The 14,929-nt window shown below is 33.9% G+C and overlaps 1 protein-coding gene across 2 annotated transcripts in view; it reads left to right on the top strand.

Annotated features, from left to right (window-relative positions):
• Positions 1-3,141: 3,141 nt before the first annotated feature.
• LOC149543413 (NAD-dependent malic enzyme 59 kDa isoform, mitochondrial-like) overlaps positions 3,142-14,929 on the top strand; it is a 102,225-nt gene continuing 90,437 nt past the window's right edge. Inside the window, exons 1-2 of one of the 2 annotated variants that reach the window (XM_089798200.1) lie at positions 3,142-3,889; positions 10,128-10,224. In XM_089798200.1, coding sequence (XP_089654326.1) covers positions 3,740-3,889; positions 10,128-10,224 — 247 coding nt within the window. In that variant the 5' untranslated portion in view covers positions 3,142-3,739. Of the gene's footprint in view, positions 3,890-6,403; positions 6,636-10,127; positions 10,225-14,929 lie in introns of those variants that run through there. The other variant, XM_089798199.1, reaches the window with a different exon arrangement.

Below are 14,929 nucleotides of genomic sequence, written 5' to 3'. Positions count from 1 at the left end.
TGGTTGAGAAACACAATGTAGGCTTGTAATGACCTCTAGGATTGAGAAGTTGACTCTTCATAAACTTAGTTTGAGGAAAATAAAATTGTCAAGACTTCAAATAATTCCCAACAGTTCTAGATCCAACACAATTATGAAAGAGTAAAATACATAATTTAGTAATATAAATTTATTGATTATAATCATAAGAGTTAGAAAATTAGGAACAAGTTAAATTAGCCACTTGACATTATATTCTTCATATATTCATCAAATAAAGCATCACAAAAAGACTTAAAAGAAAAATCTTAGATTTCATGAATTAAACTAAAGCGAAGAATTAAGGTTTGAGTAATATCCAACATTAACAGTTGTATTACATTCCTCTTGCTAACATAAAAGTCTAGGTTGCTTAAACTAAATAGTCATTCCTTTACATAGACTAGCCTTCCACTTGAAACTTTTCCTCCCCTTTTCCATAGAAAACGTCCCTCCAATGACATCTCGTGTAATAAATCCATAATGGATTTGTTGAATTTTTAAGGTCCGTAATTTCCTCGTAACTAATTCCTAACATGTTTAAGAGAGCATTCCTTTATTGTTGATGTCATTCTTATAGCCATAACAAACTCAACATTGATGCCTTCTATTTGCAACACTTTGCCTGAGACCCATTTAACCGAGTGGGCATTATTAAAAGTCTCTTCCTTTCCCTTGGACACAATTTTTGCATGTGTGACAATTGACAACTTCTTTTAATAAGGCCCATGCGAAACAAAAGGAAATCATGACATCGATAGATGTCGATTTGCACATTATCCACTTTTGAGACTACAAATGTGAATAAAATTTCTACTAATATGCCAAATTACATTTTAATTTTATATTTCACTTGGGTGGCTTGCAGACATATCTACATAAATTTGTCCTAGATTGTTTGATTTTAGGCATAGTTGATGCAAGTGAGCATATTTGTGACAAATTTGCTAGTGAAAAGGTAAAGTTACATAATCTAATTGTTGAATCCAAGAGTTGAATCCAAGCCAAATCTCCATAGAATCTGGAAAAGCCTTACTCATATTGATCATTTGAACAAAAACATAAGCATATGTGATTGCCTTTTTGTCTGTAGTTTGACTTGAAGGGCCAACTTGCTCGCCAAAACACACTATGACTAGGTTGAAGATATTGTTTCTCCATGGTTCCAATGAAAAATATATAAATCTCACTTAGAATAGAAACCTCAACATAAGTTCTTTTGTAGGTTTGAATCCAACATGACACAACCTAATTAAGGGACCAACTTGATTGTAAAAATAGTCTCCCCTTCAAAAGCCTTCAATTTCTTTGGCAACGTCTATACAACCACGAAAATGCACTTCCATACGAAGGAGAGGACTTAGTCAATTTTTTAAAAAGTTAGAAAAAGCAATGTAAAGAAAGTGCATTTTTGTGGCTGTATAGCCACAGGCAATTTGTTTAACATACATGACAAAATACCGAAAAATAGTTGTTGTCAACAAATAACAATTTCATTTCCCACTCTAGAGTCCATATGTGATGTACATGTTATTCCAATAAGGGTAAAGACACCAAAATCCCCACGAATTAATAGATTAGATCAGCATTATCCAAATGATTAATATCATCTTCAACTAAGTCAGGTTGGAGAACAAGAACAAGCCCTATGGCACTCCTTACAGGACACCCAAGACTCCAACTAGTCCTCTAAACACCTACAAGAAAGCCCCAAACTATGATGAAAACCAAAGCTCCCCTCACACATAGTTGATAAAACCCTGATGTTCTTCCACAAATGAAAAATTCCATGCTAGTGCTTGTTTAGAACCACATGATTCTAGCATGAGCTAGATGTTCTCTCTAAACCCTTAGTCGTTCACTTCATCTTTCCAAGAATATATCTTCTTATCAAGATATTCTTTTTATTCCTTTTTATCTTCTTTTGTGGATTAATTTTCATTAATTTTTTAAATTTTAATTATGTATGTCTTCTTATGTAATTTTATAGATAAATATTAAGATATTAGAATTAAATTAGTTCTATTATTTGTCTTATTAAAAACTTATTTACTATTTGAATTTGAATTGAATTTTATCAAATAAAATAAATTTCAACAAAAACCTAAAATTCAAAGTTTGAGCAAGAGGGAAAAAAGCTAACTATTGATTATCCATTTCATGCCAATAATTGATGGATAGCTTGGGATTGCACATCATTTGATTATTATCTCTATCTCTATCTCCACCTCCTAACCCATATATCTCTCTCTCTTCCCCTTCCACCCTTCCCACTACATCTACCTCTCTATCTCTTCCTATCAATCCCTTTTTTATATCTCTTTATCTCTCTCTATATTTCTCTTCCTTTCTATCTAGTTATATATACCATTCTTCCTCTCTCTCATGCTCCCTATTTCTCTCTTCCTATCTCTCTTATCCAATCCCACTCTCTAAGTACATCATTTGCTCTCTCTCTCTCTCTCTCTCTCTCTCTCGCGTCTATCTCACTCCCTCCCTCTCTCTATCTTCCCCCATCTTTTCCTATTTTCAAATCTCTGTACTTTTCTTCCCTCTCTAACTCATATACACACACCCATCCCATATTACTTATCCCTATCTCTATCTTCCCTTCTCTGTGTTTCTCCTTTCTCTAAATATTTCTCTCTGTTACTAGTCTCCAACACCTTCTTTCTCTCTCACTCTCAAGCCTTCAATTATCATCTCCATATCGCTCTCTCCCTCTATTTATTAATCATTATTTCCACCCCTCTCTCTTCCCACCTCCTTTTATCTTTTCATATTTCTCTTTATTATAATTAAAATTGCTTAACATATTGACATATTTCTCTTTATTACAATTAACATTACTTTAAGGAATATTGACATTTACGCATTGTGAATCCCCATGTAGAAATGAAGTCTCTCATTTGTGACATTAGAAATTTATTACTCTTAAAAACAAAATATTTACCCACCCTTAAAAAACAGCAACACTTTCTCATACTTTACCTATTAAAAAAAAAAAACAAATTAAAAAATCTATCTACGTGTCGAGAGCCCACAATAAAATGCAAAACAGTCGCAAATGAAAAAAACCTCAGCGTTTGAGAAGGGACGCGGTGCCTGGTCTGGGCAAATTAGGAAAAGTTATCTTCCGACAGGCAGATTGCTTATGGCTGCAAAATAGTGTTCGACAGATTTATTTTAGCCCACATTCAATCTAAAATGTCACAACAGTACGCAGGATCTTAAAAAAAACAACTTTTCTGTGACGGAAGATTGGATTAATGAACAAAAGCTAAGGGCATTTCCTGCTGCAAATAAAATTCAATCCAAATCCGATGAACACATCCAACATCTCGAATCCCGAAAACAGGGCAGTTTCATCTCTTTTTAGGGCAAATGCGGCGATTCGATTCTCACTAATTGAAGTACCAAATCTAATTCTCACGAGAACAGTAATTGCAATTTGCTCCTACTTTATTGTCCTAAAACTGTGATCTTATTCTGTATTGCACGCGTCAAAACACGAAACTGAAGAGAAGCAGAAGCGGCTGCCCGGCGGAGCGCTCAAATAATTTCCAGAGTTTCGTCCGACAGCTCGTAAAAGCTAAGCAGTTTTCAGATTTTATTCCACCTTTACCTATTTAAGACCGCATTTGGTCGCCATTAGTGTCTGTGAATAAGCTCTGAGTGAAATCAGAGCAGAGCTTAGCAGAGGTGAAAAGGCATAAAAGATATGATGCGCAAGGTCTTCCGATCAGTCTGTTGCAAAGCTTACCAGCGTAGCAATGGCGGGAGGCGGAGAAGCTCGACGAACAGAGTCTGCTGTCCAAATATTGTTCATAAACGCGGCAACGACATTCTTCACGATCCATGGTTCAATAAGGTTTTTTCTCGTTTGTCGCTCCAAAACCCTCATTTTTTCTCTTTTCTTTTTTCTGTCTGTATTTGACTTGAATCGATTTTGCTTATACTCAAAACTGTAAATGTATCTGAGCATATTATGATTTTAGTCAGAGTTTTTTGAACTACGTTTTTTTACATTCGATGACTTGCAACACGTTAATTCTCGTGACGTTAGTAAAGAATATATGCATGTGCTGTATTGGAGGATATTTGTCTCCAGGCCAGATTGGCATACTCGTCAAAAGAAATTCGTGTTTATACGAGTGGACTGTCGGTCACTTTGGGACTGGGTGGAGGAGGAAGGAATGCTTTTAATAATGTCACATTAAATATTTGTTTAAACACTAAAATAAAACATATATGTAAATATATTATTTATTGAATTCAAAAAAATCAAAACAAATGAAGACTTTTCTTTTTCAAAGAGCGAGGAAATAATACTAAAAGACAAAAAAAATAAAATTAAAGTAAAGTGTAGAATGTTATCTTCTAAAAACCTAAATAATATGGGTAAGTTGACATAATATATGATTCTGTATACAAATTAGTCAAGCTAATAATAGTATATGATCAATATATTTTATCATTCCAAGTGGGAAAAATGAAGGTGTGAAATAATGGTGTTTGGTCATTATATTAAAAAAATATCATATTTAATATTTTAGAGGAATTTTTTAGAGTTTTCTATGGGATTCAAATGTTAAGTTATTCGAAGAGAACATAGACTACGATAAATTATTCAAAAAGAGAAGTATAATAAATAAATAAGATGTAAATAAAATATAATATTAAACAAAAATAAATAAGATGTAAATAAAATATAATATTAAACAAATATTAATATGAAGGATTCTGGAATTCTCAATAAAGGGATAAAATATATGTGAGAAAAAGTTCAGGTAGAGAAAAAGAATATTATGTTACAAAATTTAAGTTCACTTGTGATTATGAACGAAATAAAATAAAATATTAAATGTAAACTAAAATGGAAAGGAATGCCAAAGTAAAATGGAAAGGAAAGTAAAAAAATAGAGAAAATGTAAATTAAATTAAATGGATTATATCTAAGTTTTACAAATTTATATTGACAAATTATTTTTAAAAATAAGTATTTTCTTAAGATTTTTTTTTTTTTTTTTATGAGCTCACATCATCTTTAATGTTAAAAGCTATAAACTAAATTAATTTTCACCAATCATTACTAATTACTTTTGAACAATCGAAATATTTATAAAGTTTTGTTATTTATTTATAAATTATTTGATTGGTTGAATTCATTTTGTGTTATATTACTTCTTTTTGATGTAGACATTATATATGAATTATTAATGTTAATCTATTTTATTATAAAATAAGAAATATGTAATTATATTTCATTACACTACATACTTATATAAATATCTCTATTAACAATCTATATATGACTAGTATTGTTATACTTTAAAAATATTTAAAATATAACTTTTATATATTAGAAAATATATATTATATAAAATTTATAATATCTATATATATATATCTTATAAATGATTATTATAATTTAATATTTAATATTTTAAAAAGATATTATTAAATAATAATATATATAGAATAATATGTTAGATATGCAATCTCATTTATTATTGTTATATTTTGACCAATATTATAATATATTATTGTTACATATTATAATATTGCACTTTCATTTATGAGTCCGAAACTTATTTTATGCTATTTAAAAATGTCCCAACTACTTCACACAAGATTTAGAACAATGTTGGAAAAACTTAGAAAGTTTATCATATTTGAAAATAAAAATAAAAAGACAAAAACTTGATATTCCAAACTATCTTTTACATCAAAATTAAACTATTTTTGATGTAAACTCCAAGACGGGAAAAACGCTCTATTCTATTTTATTCTTTAATCCCCAAAACTGCCCCGGATTAGCGGTATAGGATCTCTGGTACCCCTAGATTTGCTCTTCCAATTCCACATCCGCCCTCCCCCGAGAAATTCTGATTTTATCGACCTTTTCACGCCGTCAAACTTTTGCCGGTTGTTGTCTTGTCACAAAGAGATCGTATTTTGCCTTTCTAAGATCCACCGGTTTTAGACGTGGCGTATCGTCCTGCCATTTATTATTTCCTTTTATCTCCCTCGCAAATCATGCTCTTTCCAGGTCCTTTTCAATCGCCAGAAGCCAAGTGCCGTCATAAAATCTAGATCTGAAAGTGTTTCTTTTTCTGCCTTAGATGATTACTTGCACAAGGTGGCACAGTCGTGAAGTGGGAAATTGAGGGAGTGACTGCCAGTGAGACCCTGCCACGGCACCACACTATTCCAATAGGAAAGAGTGGGGAGGAGCCCTTGTGGGGCGGGGGTACGGTTAACAAGACGGTTTACCTGTCTGTTTGACAGGGTAATCAAAATTGATTAGATGTTAATTATTCTTGTTTGGGCTAGTTTGGGGAAACTAGAGCCTTAAAGAGAAAGATAAACAACTTGCCTGCCTGTGGGAGGGGTGGGAGGCTGGGAGTTTCGCACAGCAAAACGCATTGCAGTCTGTGGAGTTGATCGTAAAATAGAAAAGAATGTGGAAAATTCTTAGAGCCGGATGTCATCGAGTGAGGCAGAGTGAGCATGAGATTGGGGTATGGCGAAGAGGGTTATCCAACAAAGTTTCTCGCCCCAGCATTGTCCACAAGCGTGGATGCGACATTCTCCACGATCCCTGGTTTAACAAGGTACTGCATTTTACTTTCCTTTGACTGCTGGATTAGGGCATTTATGTCAGTTCTTTTGGCCTCATATTGATTTTCTTCTTTCTGAGATCTTGATTAAAATGCAAACATCCTTTTTCTGAGAGAGCATTATTATTTTGTTATACATGAAGATGCTTACCAGATTTTTTGAAAATATAAGACAGTATCACCTCGCCCAGATGTTTCGAAGTTTCTGATTTGGATTCTGATCTAAAACTGATTAAACAAACCAATTGTTGAAGATTGCTCAATCATCCTTAAGTTCGGCGTTTTGGTCCATAAAAGTCTATCATGGGGACCACAGTACGTGGGACCGACAAGGCATTTAAGGAATTTGATAATAATCACAGGACTAGAGGCCCCACAGGGTGCAACAGGGATAATTTTTTTCATTGCTCTGATGTTAAGATTTACCCCATTTCTTGGTTTCACAAGCTTAGCGAGGGATCCTCGATCTTGAAGCCCTACCTCTGTTACTGGTTTGCCCCTGTAAAAACTACTATTGATAATAATAACATGGCAGGCGGCCCATATGATGTTTTTTTCCTTTGTTAACTTATAAGAATTTATGAACTGCAGACTCTGTTGGAGGCTGCTGTTTTCAGACCTTTGTTTTATTTGTAGAAGTAAAAATTTGTTTTGGGTTAATGTTTTCAGAGATATATATGAAATTTATGGTCATGTCAAAAAAGTGTAACTACAAGTACAGTAAAAAGATGAGTGCATGAAAATAACCATTAAACAAGTAATGCATAAAAATAATTAATGAAACTAAAAAGATGAGTGCAATTATATGAGTGCATAAAAATAACCATTAAACAAGTGATGTATAAAAATAATGAAACTAAAATACAATTAACGTACATAAAAATAATTACTATCCACGAATCCTTTACATAAGACAATGAATGTGACACTGCGAACAAGAGGGTCTCATTTAATTCCATGGATGAATTTAAACAAGTACATTCAACCTATTTGACATATATGAGATTAGAGAAATATAATCGTCAAAACTAAATTGTGTGCCATCTAAAGTCTGAAAGATGAGATAATCAATTTAAAATTTGAAAGATATTTATTATTGGTATAAAACCTAAAGATTTTTTATACTATTTAGGTGTTAAATTATGTTCGAATCATTTAAATAAGGTTCAAATTGTGAAATCTCAAAATCATGTAGGGTAAAAGCGTTAAAAATATTACTAGAAAGACATTAAAAAAAGGAATTGTTCTCTCTCATTCTCTCTTCAAGGGAGTGGGAGTGGGAGTGGGAGTGGGTGTGAGAGTGTGAGGGGGAGGGGTGAAAACCCAACTACAATAAAACAAATTTATTTTTTATAAACTAAAATATAAAAACCTATAAATAAATAAATAAATAAATAATAATTGTAATGATATGGTCTATTTCTTTGGAATCCTTGATTTATAAACAATTGAATATGAGTATTTTTTATGATTGCTCTATCTAGTTGTATTTGTTTTAGGTGGACTTTAAAATTTGTTGTCTACATTTTTGATACCTCACTTGTTTCCAAAGCCTACTGAAGTAGATAAAAGCCTTTAATTATTTGTAGCATAAAGCTATCATAAAAAACCCATAGAGATAGACTAACCCCAGATACTCTAGGAATAAATTAGCTGTTTTGAGGAGAGTCAAGTTCTAACGATGGATCTGATTTAGATAACAAGTTTGAACCTTAGGATTAGCACATGTAACAACTAGATGGATCTTCTAAAGATATGATGTATATAGATAGAGGCATGTTACATTTGTAGACGGGAATATGTGATGATGCAAGTTGCCTAGTTGATTAGTTTTGCAGACAGGCAGTCTTTGCAATCAGCATACTCTAACACCAGGCATGCCATTTCAAACCATTGCATTGTGATGGTAAACAATAAACAGTGGGAAAATCATACAGAATTGACTCTACCTTTTGTCACCTTGTATTTAGATATTATATTCAGGGACCAATGATCAGGTTTCCTCATTGACTCTCAGTTTTTAGTGAAATGCTTGGAAGAAATAAGAATGAGAATTGTTGAATAGGCAAGACTCACTAATTGACATTGATGACTTCAAGAGATTAATGGAAGCTGAAGTGCAGCCATAATTATAAATACCTGTGATAGACACACTACATTTAAGGCAACCTGATGATTGAGAAAAATAGTTATTAGTGACTTAGAGTATGGAATTGATTAAACAAGAATTTCTAATGGATAATCAATGACTAGTGATAGAGTGGCAGACCTTGTGATATCAATTGAGGAACATGCTTGACTCTGGCAATTGACCATGAACTGATGGATTAAAAGTGCCACTTGGAAGACTTTATAGATGTCAAATAGAAGAAAAGAGTAGAAAGTGGAATGAAATTGCATTTTCAAGTTTGTAGGAAAGAGGACATTCAATTCAACTTTTGTGATGCATGAAAACATTAATTAGGTGAAGAACATGGTGCTGAATTATTTAGACACGGAGAAATGACATTCGTTGTGGTTGATAAGCGTAGACTTTAGAAAGATCAAAAAATTCCAGCTTGACTAATTTGGCAACTTAAAATAAAACTCAATGTTTGAAAATAACATCTATGCCAAAAGACTGCTACAAATATTTCAAATGAGGTTGAGGGTTATGGACAGCTCCTCATGTGGGGGATTGGGGACAAGAACAAGTTTCAGGTTAATGGGTTTGGAGATTGTGATCTGTTGAAACCTTGGCAACAAGGCCAAAGAGTTTCCATAGGAGTACTCGGCCATCAAAGAATTTTGTGAGTAGGTTACAATTTTTTGAGTACTTGACAAGTTTTGTTTATGATTGCCCACAACAATGGTAATTTATTTTGGTTCAACTTTGATAGCAGACAATCACGAGTACTAATTTTAATTAAGTTGTTCAATAGTTTCTAAGTAAGTTTAACTTTAGTTGGTATATTTGAAATGCATCATCAGGCGTTGCAACCTTCAGTTTACAGCAAAGCTTCAAGGCTTAGTGCACACATTTACATACAATTTGGTTTTTTCAGAGTCCAAGCCTTGGACCTTGCATTGCACTTTCTACTTGGATTGCTTATGTTGTAATATTATATCAATGATTATGCAGCATTTCCTTACACTGTGTGGGTCCATCAGTTTTATTTTAATTGTGATATACTTAATAGAGTATTGAGTGTAGATAGTTTGTTTGGTGAACAACTTTTGCCTGATTTAATCGTGGACAGCCATATATGCTTATTTTATCATCAATTTGGTGGAGACTTTTATGTTCCTGTTCTGAAGATAGTTTGTATGAGTACTATATTGCTCAAACAAATATAATGACCAGAGGTAGAGACTAATGAGAATGAGAATTTGTATTGCATAAAGAAAACTATAAGGAGTTTTATTGTTGATTTCTCCACTTTTCTCCTAAATTAATTATAGAATAATATGTAAGTTATAACATTCAACACTTCTCATTGATGGCAGGAGACTGCTTTTCCATTGACAGAAAGGGATAGGCTTGGACTTCGTGGTCTTCTTCCACCTCGTATCATTTCATTTGAGCAGCAAATCCATCGCTTCAGTAAGCACTTCTGGGAAAGTTTCACTAAATCTCAATTACTTGTTGTTCGTTTTTTGAAATATTTTTTTAATTTACATCAACAAAAATTGCAAAAGCAGGTGATAAGTACCTGTGTAGTTTGATTCAGGGGGGCATCACCATGGAAAACAGATTCATTACTTCCCCTAATTTCATTCAAATGCTTAAAGAGGCTGTTACATATGTTCGCTCCAAACTCTGCCTTCAATATTTATAGTCAACTGTTCCTACCCTATCCATCCCTACATCATACAAAACTCAACAAAATTGAAAAAATATAGTAAATACATTTACTAGGGTATTTACCATTTATCTCAGAGCAACATAGTTACTTCATGTATGATTTGTAATTGCACTTTGCTTAGGCTCTTTGAAAGCTAGTATAACAGCTCAGAGGCAGCTGTGGCTGCTAAGCTGCAAGCTGGACATCCAAACGCATGCTCGCCTTATACATCCATTTCCTCTTGTTAAAGCATTTTAAGGGTTTTTTTCCTCTAGCCAGGAAAATGTTCAGTGCTGGTTGTGTGATCTTTGTACGTTTTGTTCTGCATGAAAATAAAATCTTGCTGAAGTTGTTATACATTATCAGTTTTACACCAAATATTGGATGTCAGCCAAAAGCAAGAAATAGTTATCATTGAAATATATTTATTCCTCCTAAATTAATTGTTGAACAGAAGAATATTTCTTTTCTCATTATATGATTGTGCTCTAAGATATCCCACCCTATTCCGGGAATGTAATTTATGAATATTTAATTTTATTATTTCTGATTTTTTTGGTGTTTTATGGAATATAAATGGAGGAATTAGGAAATGCTTGGAAATAAATGCTTATTGGACAATACAATTCTAGGCACTTTCAAATTAAAACTTTATTCAAACCTATAAATCTGAAAGTTCAGAGAGTGATTGATCAGCACATACCGCTATAGGCTAATTAATAGTTCTTAAAATGCTGATTTTTACACTAAAACCCATGTTCCTCCAAAATGATTACAATGATGTAGACAAAGGGCAGCTAGGAGGGGAAAGCTGGTACAGCTGGAAAATATACCGAATTCTGCCCTGAAATTGTGGCAAAACTCCCATGCAGCCCTTTCAATAATGTACTGCTGGCCTTGAATGAGTAAGTCTAGACTGGAGGTAGAATCGCCTTGGTTCTTTAGCCCACAAACTGACTTAGTCTTGCAATTTGCTCATACAATTCTTGCAATCTGCTAAAATAATTCTGTAATCTCTTGAATAATTCTCTTGCAATCTGCTAAAATAATTCTTAATCTCTTGAATAATTCTGGAAATCTCAATAAATGATGCCCTGGTATAAGTTCTGAATGAAGTAGCCCTTGGGTGATCTCTCACATCTGCAAGCACTGTCCTCACTGAGGGATTTCCTTCTCAATAAGCTTGAATCTTCCAAAGCAGCAGGCCCTTGCTCTCCGAAACACTTTATCAGTTTTCCTGTATATGTCAAGATGGTGTCCAAAATGCCTTTTTACTTCCTTTTTCCGAACTTCCAAAGCAGCAGGCCCTTGCTCTCCAAAACACTTAATCGGTTTTCCTGTATATGTCAAGATGGTATCCAAAACGCCTTTCTACTTCCTTATTCCAAACTAGCACACATCTTAGGGTTTGCAAATTTATTTAAAAACTGTACTTCAGAGCCCCTTCATTATTTAATAAAATAATCCTCAAAATGGTCGTCCTTTTGGTAATTGACGTTTATAAAGTCACTTTATTATCAATTTAATAAGTAAATTACAATTTATTTTCAAAGTCGCTTAATTTTTTTAATTAAGTTGTTTTATAGTAAAGAAACTTTCATTTGAATCAAGAATTAAAGTTAAGTTAATATTAACTTTAATATTTATTCATAATCATATTTGTCCACTGATACTGACAATTGATGCTGAACTTGTGGCCCACTGATGATGTCTATAAATAGCAGTACCTCCTTAAAATAAGTTGGCGCTGAGCCGAATTAAAGTTAGATATTAACTTAAATATTAATTAAAATAACTACGAACTAACTTAATACAACAACAACAAAAAATTAAAACTTACCCATCTTAACATCGCATATATTTATAACAAACTTGAAACTTACCACTTTAACTTTTAACAATAAATCCTAACTTAAATTTTTTAACATAATCTCAGTAAATTAACAAATAAATTATAACATTTAACTTATTATTTTAACTACAATATTTTAAAAACAAAATAACAAAACTACTAACCGTTGCTTTACATTTAACTTTAAATAAAACATACTTAAAAAAAACAATAAAAAAACAAAACAAATTTAACTCCCCCTTCTTACCATCTCTTGCAACATTATGAACCTCCACCTTTTTGGCAAGTGCTTGCATGGGAGGAGGACGTTTCTTGGGGTAGTGTGCCCAAATGGGTGACAAGGAGAGGGGTGGTTAGGTGTAAAGGTTAGTATGGGGTAGGTAGGTTAAGGGAAAAGGTAAGGAGTGAGTTAAATTTGTTTTGTTTTTTTATTGTTTTTTTTTAAAAGTATGTTTTAGTTAAAGTTAAATATAACTAATGGTTAGTAGTTTTCTTATTTTGTTTTTAAAATATTGTATTCAAAATATTAAGTTAAATGTTAAAATTTATTTGTTAATTTACTTAGATTATGTTAAAAATTTTAAGTTAAGATTTATTGTTAAAAGTTAAAGTAGTAAGTTTCAAGTTAGTTATAAATATATCCGATGTTTTTGAAATTAAAAGCGACCAAAAACAAGGGGGTCGGCCCTTACAACCAAAAGGCTGGTAACCAACGCATCACCAGCAGAAACCAACAGAGAACATTACTGAAACAAAAACAAAACAAGAAGTAACTTAACCAATATAATTCTACCCAAACCACTAACCAACATACTACCATGAACATAAACAACTAATCTAAAGCAGAAGTCTATAGAGTTAACCATACTACTTAAGTTCATCATAAAAATTGTTGGCACAGTCAAGCCAACCCAAATCTGAAGAACAGCTGGATACCAACAAACCAAGTAACAACATAATAACATAAAACAACTAGGATCCAGTGATCCCTTAAAACTATAGACTTATTTCTCAGTTTTATCCTTTCCCTTCCCAGCCAATAAAACCCGAGCCCAATCATTAGCAAGAAACTTAAAGAGGAGCTTATGATCTTCCATATCCAGCCCTGTTTCTTCTTTCTCCTGCGCCAACATTTGGAGGGTGGTGGCAGCAGCACGAGTGACTTTTAGGGCAAATTTAGAGAAGGTGAAGAATCCTTCCTCTAAAGTTTTAACCCTTTGATCTAGTTGGGCAATTGCCCCCTTTTGCTCCTCGACCTTCTCTTTGTTTTCAGTTCCCTCCTTTTTAACTTCCTCTTTAGCTTTTTCTGCCTGGTTATCATCTTGCAAAACCTTTGGGTTAGTAAAAACCTTGGATTTTTCCTTGACCGGGGAGGAAATGGTGATGGGGGAGGTATCTACTTTGCTACTATCTTCAGAGAAGGTAATGGGTTGCAGGGTGAAGCTGGCCAAAACATGGGTAGTCTTTGTAGTGATGGCATTTCCAGCCGACACTTGAGTATTTCCAACAGACCTCTGGGAATTAACAACAAAATTGTCAGCAGAATTCTCACTTTTTTCTACCCCCTCTTTCCCTTTTTCTCTCTTGGAGTCAGAGTTATTCTCCTCCTCTCTCTCCCTTTCATTGTTCTTAGAGCTCTCCTCCTCTTCAACCCTGAATCTAGTAGATTTTTGCTTATGCCTTGCCTGGGATTAGGCAAGTCTTCTTGACCGTCTCCTACCTTTTCCACTTCCCTCCTCCTTCGAGTCCTCTTCCACCTCCACCGGTTTTTCAACTTTAATCTTTTTGCTACACTTTTGTTCCACAACCACTTTAGATTTCTTCTTTTCCTTATTTTCACGACTAGGGGAAGGCCGTGGGGCATGAATTTTGGTACCAGTGTTGGTACTCGGGGGAGAACTTTGACGGTGGTGCTGGTTGTCAACCACCACCACCCTAGGGGGGCAAAGAGCAAGATGGAATTGGTATAAGCGAAAAATCAGGCCTTGGTGAATAATGGTGAAGTTATGCCCCTTGTTCCTCCTCTCCCTAACATCACTGACCATATCTTTCAGAGAATGTAGCAGAAAAAATGGGATAGAAATAAAATCCCTATTCCTAAAATGATTCAAGAGGGGAAAGTGGTAATAGTAGTAAACACCAAACTTGCCCTCCAGCATAAGGTATTTCATGAGCACCAGGCATACATCGTCCCACGAAGCTAGTAGCTTATCCCTCTTAAATCCTCCTCTGTAGCACACTGGTTCTTCGTCATCCGTGAAAAAATTGCTCATACTGGCCTCATCTGCCATTTTCGTGACCTTAAGATGGGTAAGTTTTAATTTTTTTTCTCACGAGGTTGAAGAAGCCCACAGGGATGACAGTGTTCTGCCTTCTCCCTCTGACACTCGAGGCATCTCCCAACAATTCTAGCAATCTACACTCTCATGCTTGGCCAGTGATACAATTGCCTCAGATTTGCATGTAACTTCTTAATATCGGGGTGCGCTACATAAGGTGCTCTGTGAGCCTCAAGTGCAATGAGTTCGCGCAAACCCCCAATGGAAGGTACATACATACGTCCTCTATGATGCAAAAGTCCATTGGACTCCAAGGAATACTTTGAAAACTTC

Source organism: Cupressus sempervirens, chromosome 8 (genome assembly GCF_028749045.1).
Source record: "Cupressus sempervirens isolate cs-2001-9-10 chromosome 8, ASM2874904v1, whole genome shotgun sequence".
Classification (NCBI taxonomy): Eukaryota; Viridiplantae; Streptophyta; class Pinopsida; order Cupressales; family Cupressaceae; genus Cupressus; species Cupressus sempervirens.
This window is presented reverse-complemented; position numbering and strand designations above follow the sequence as displayed.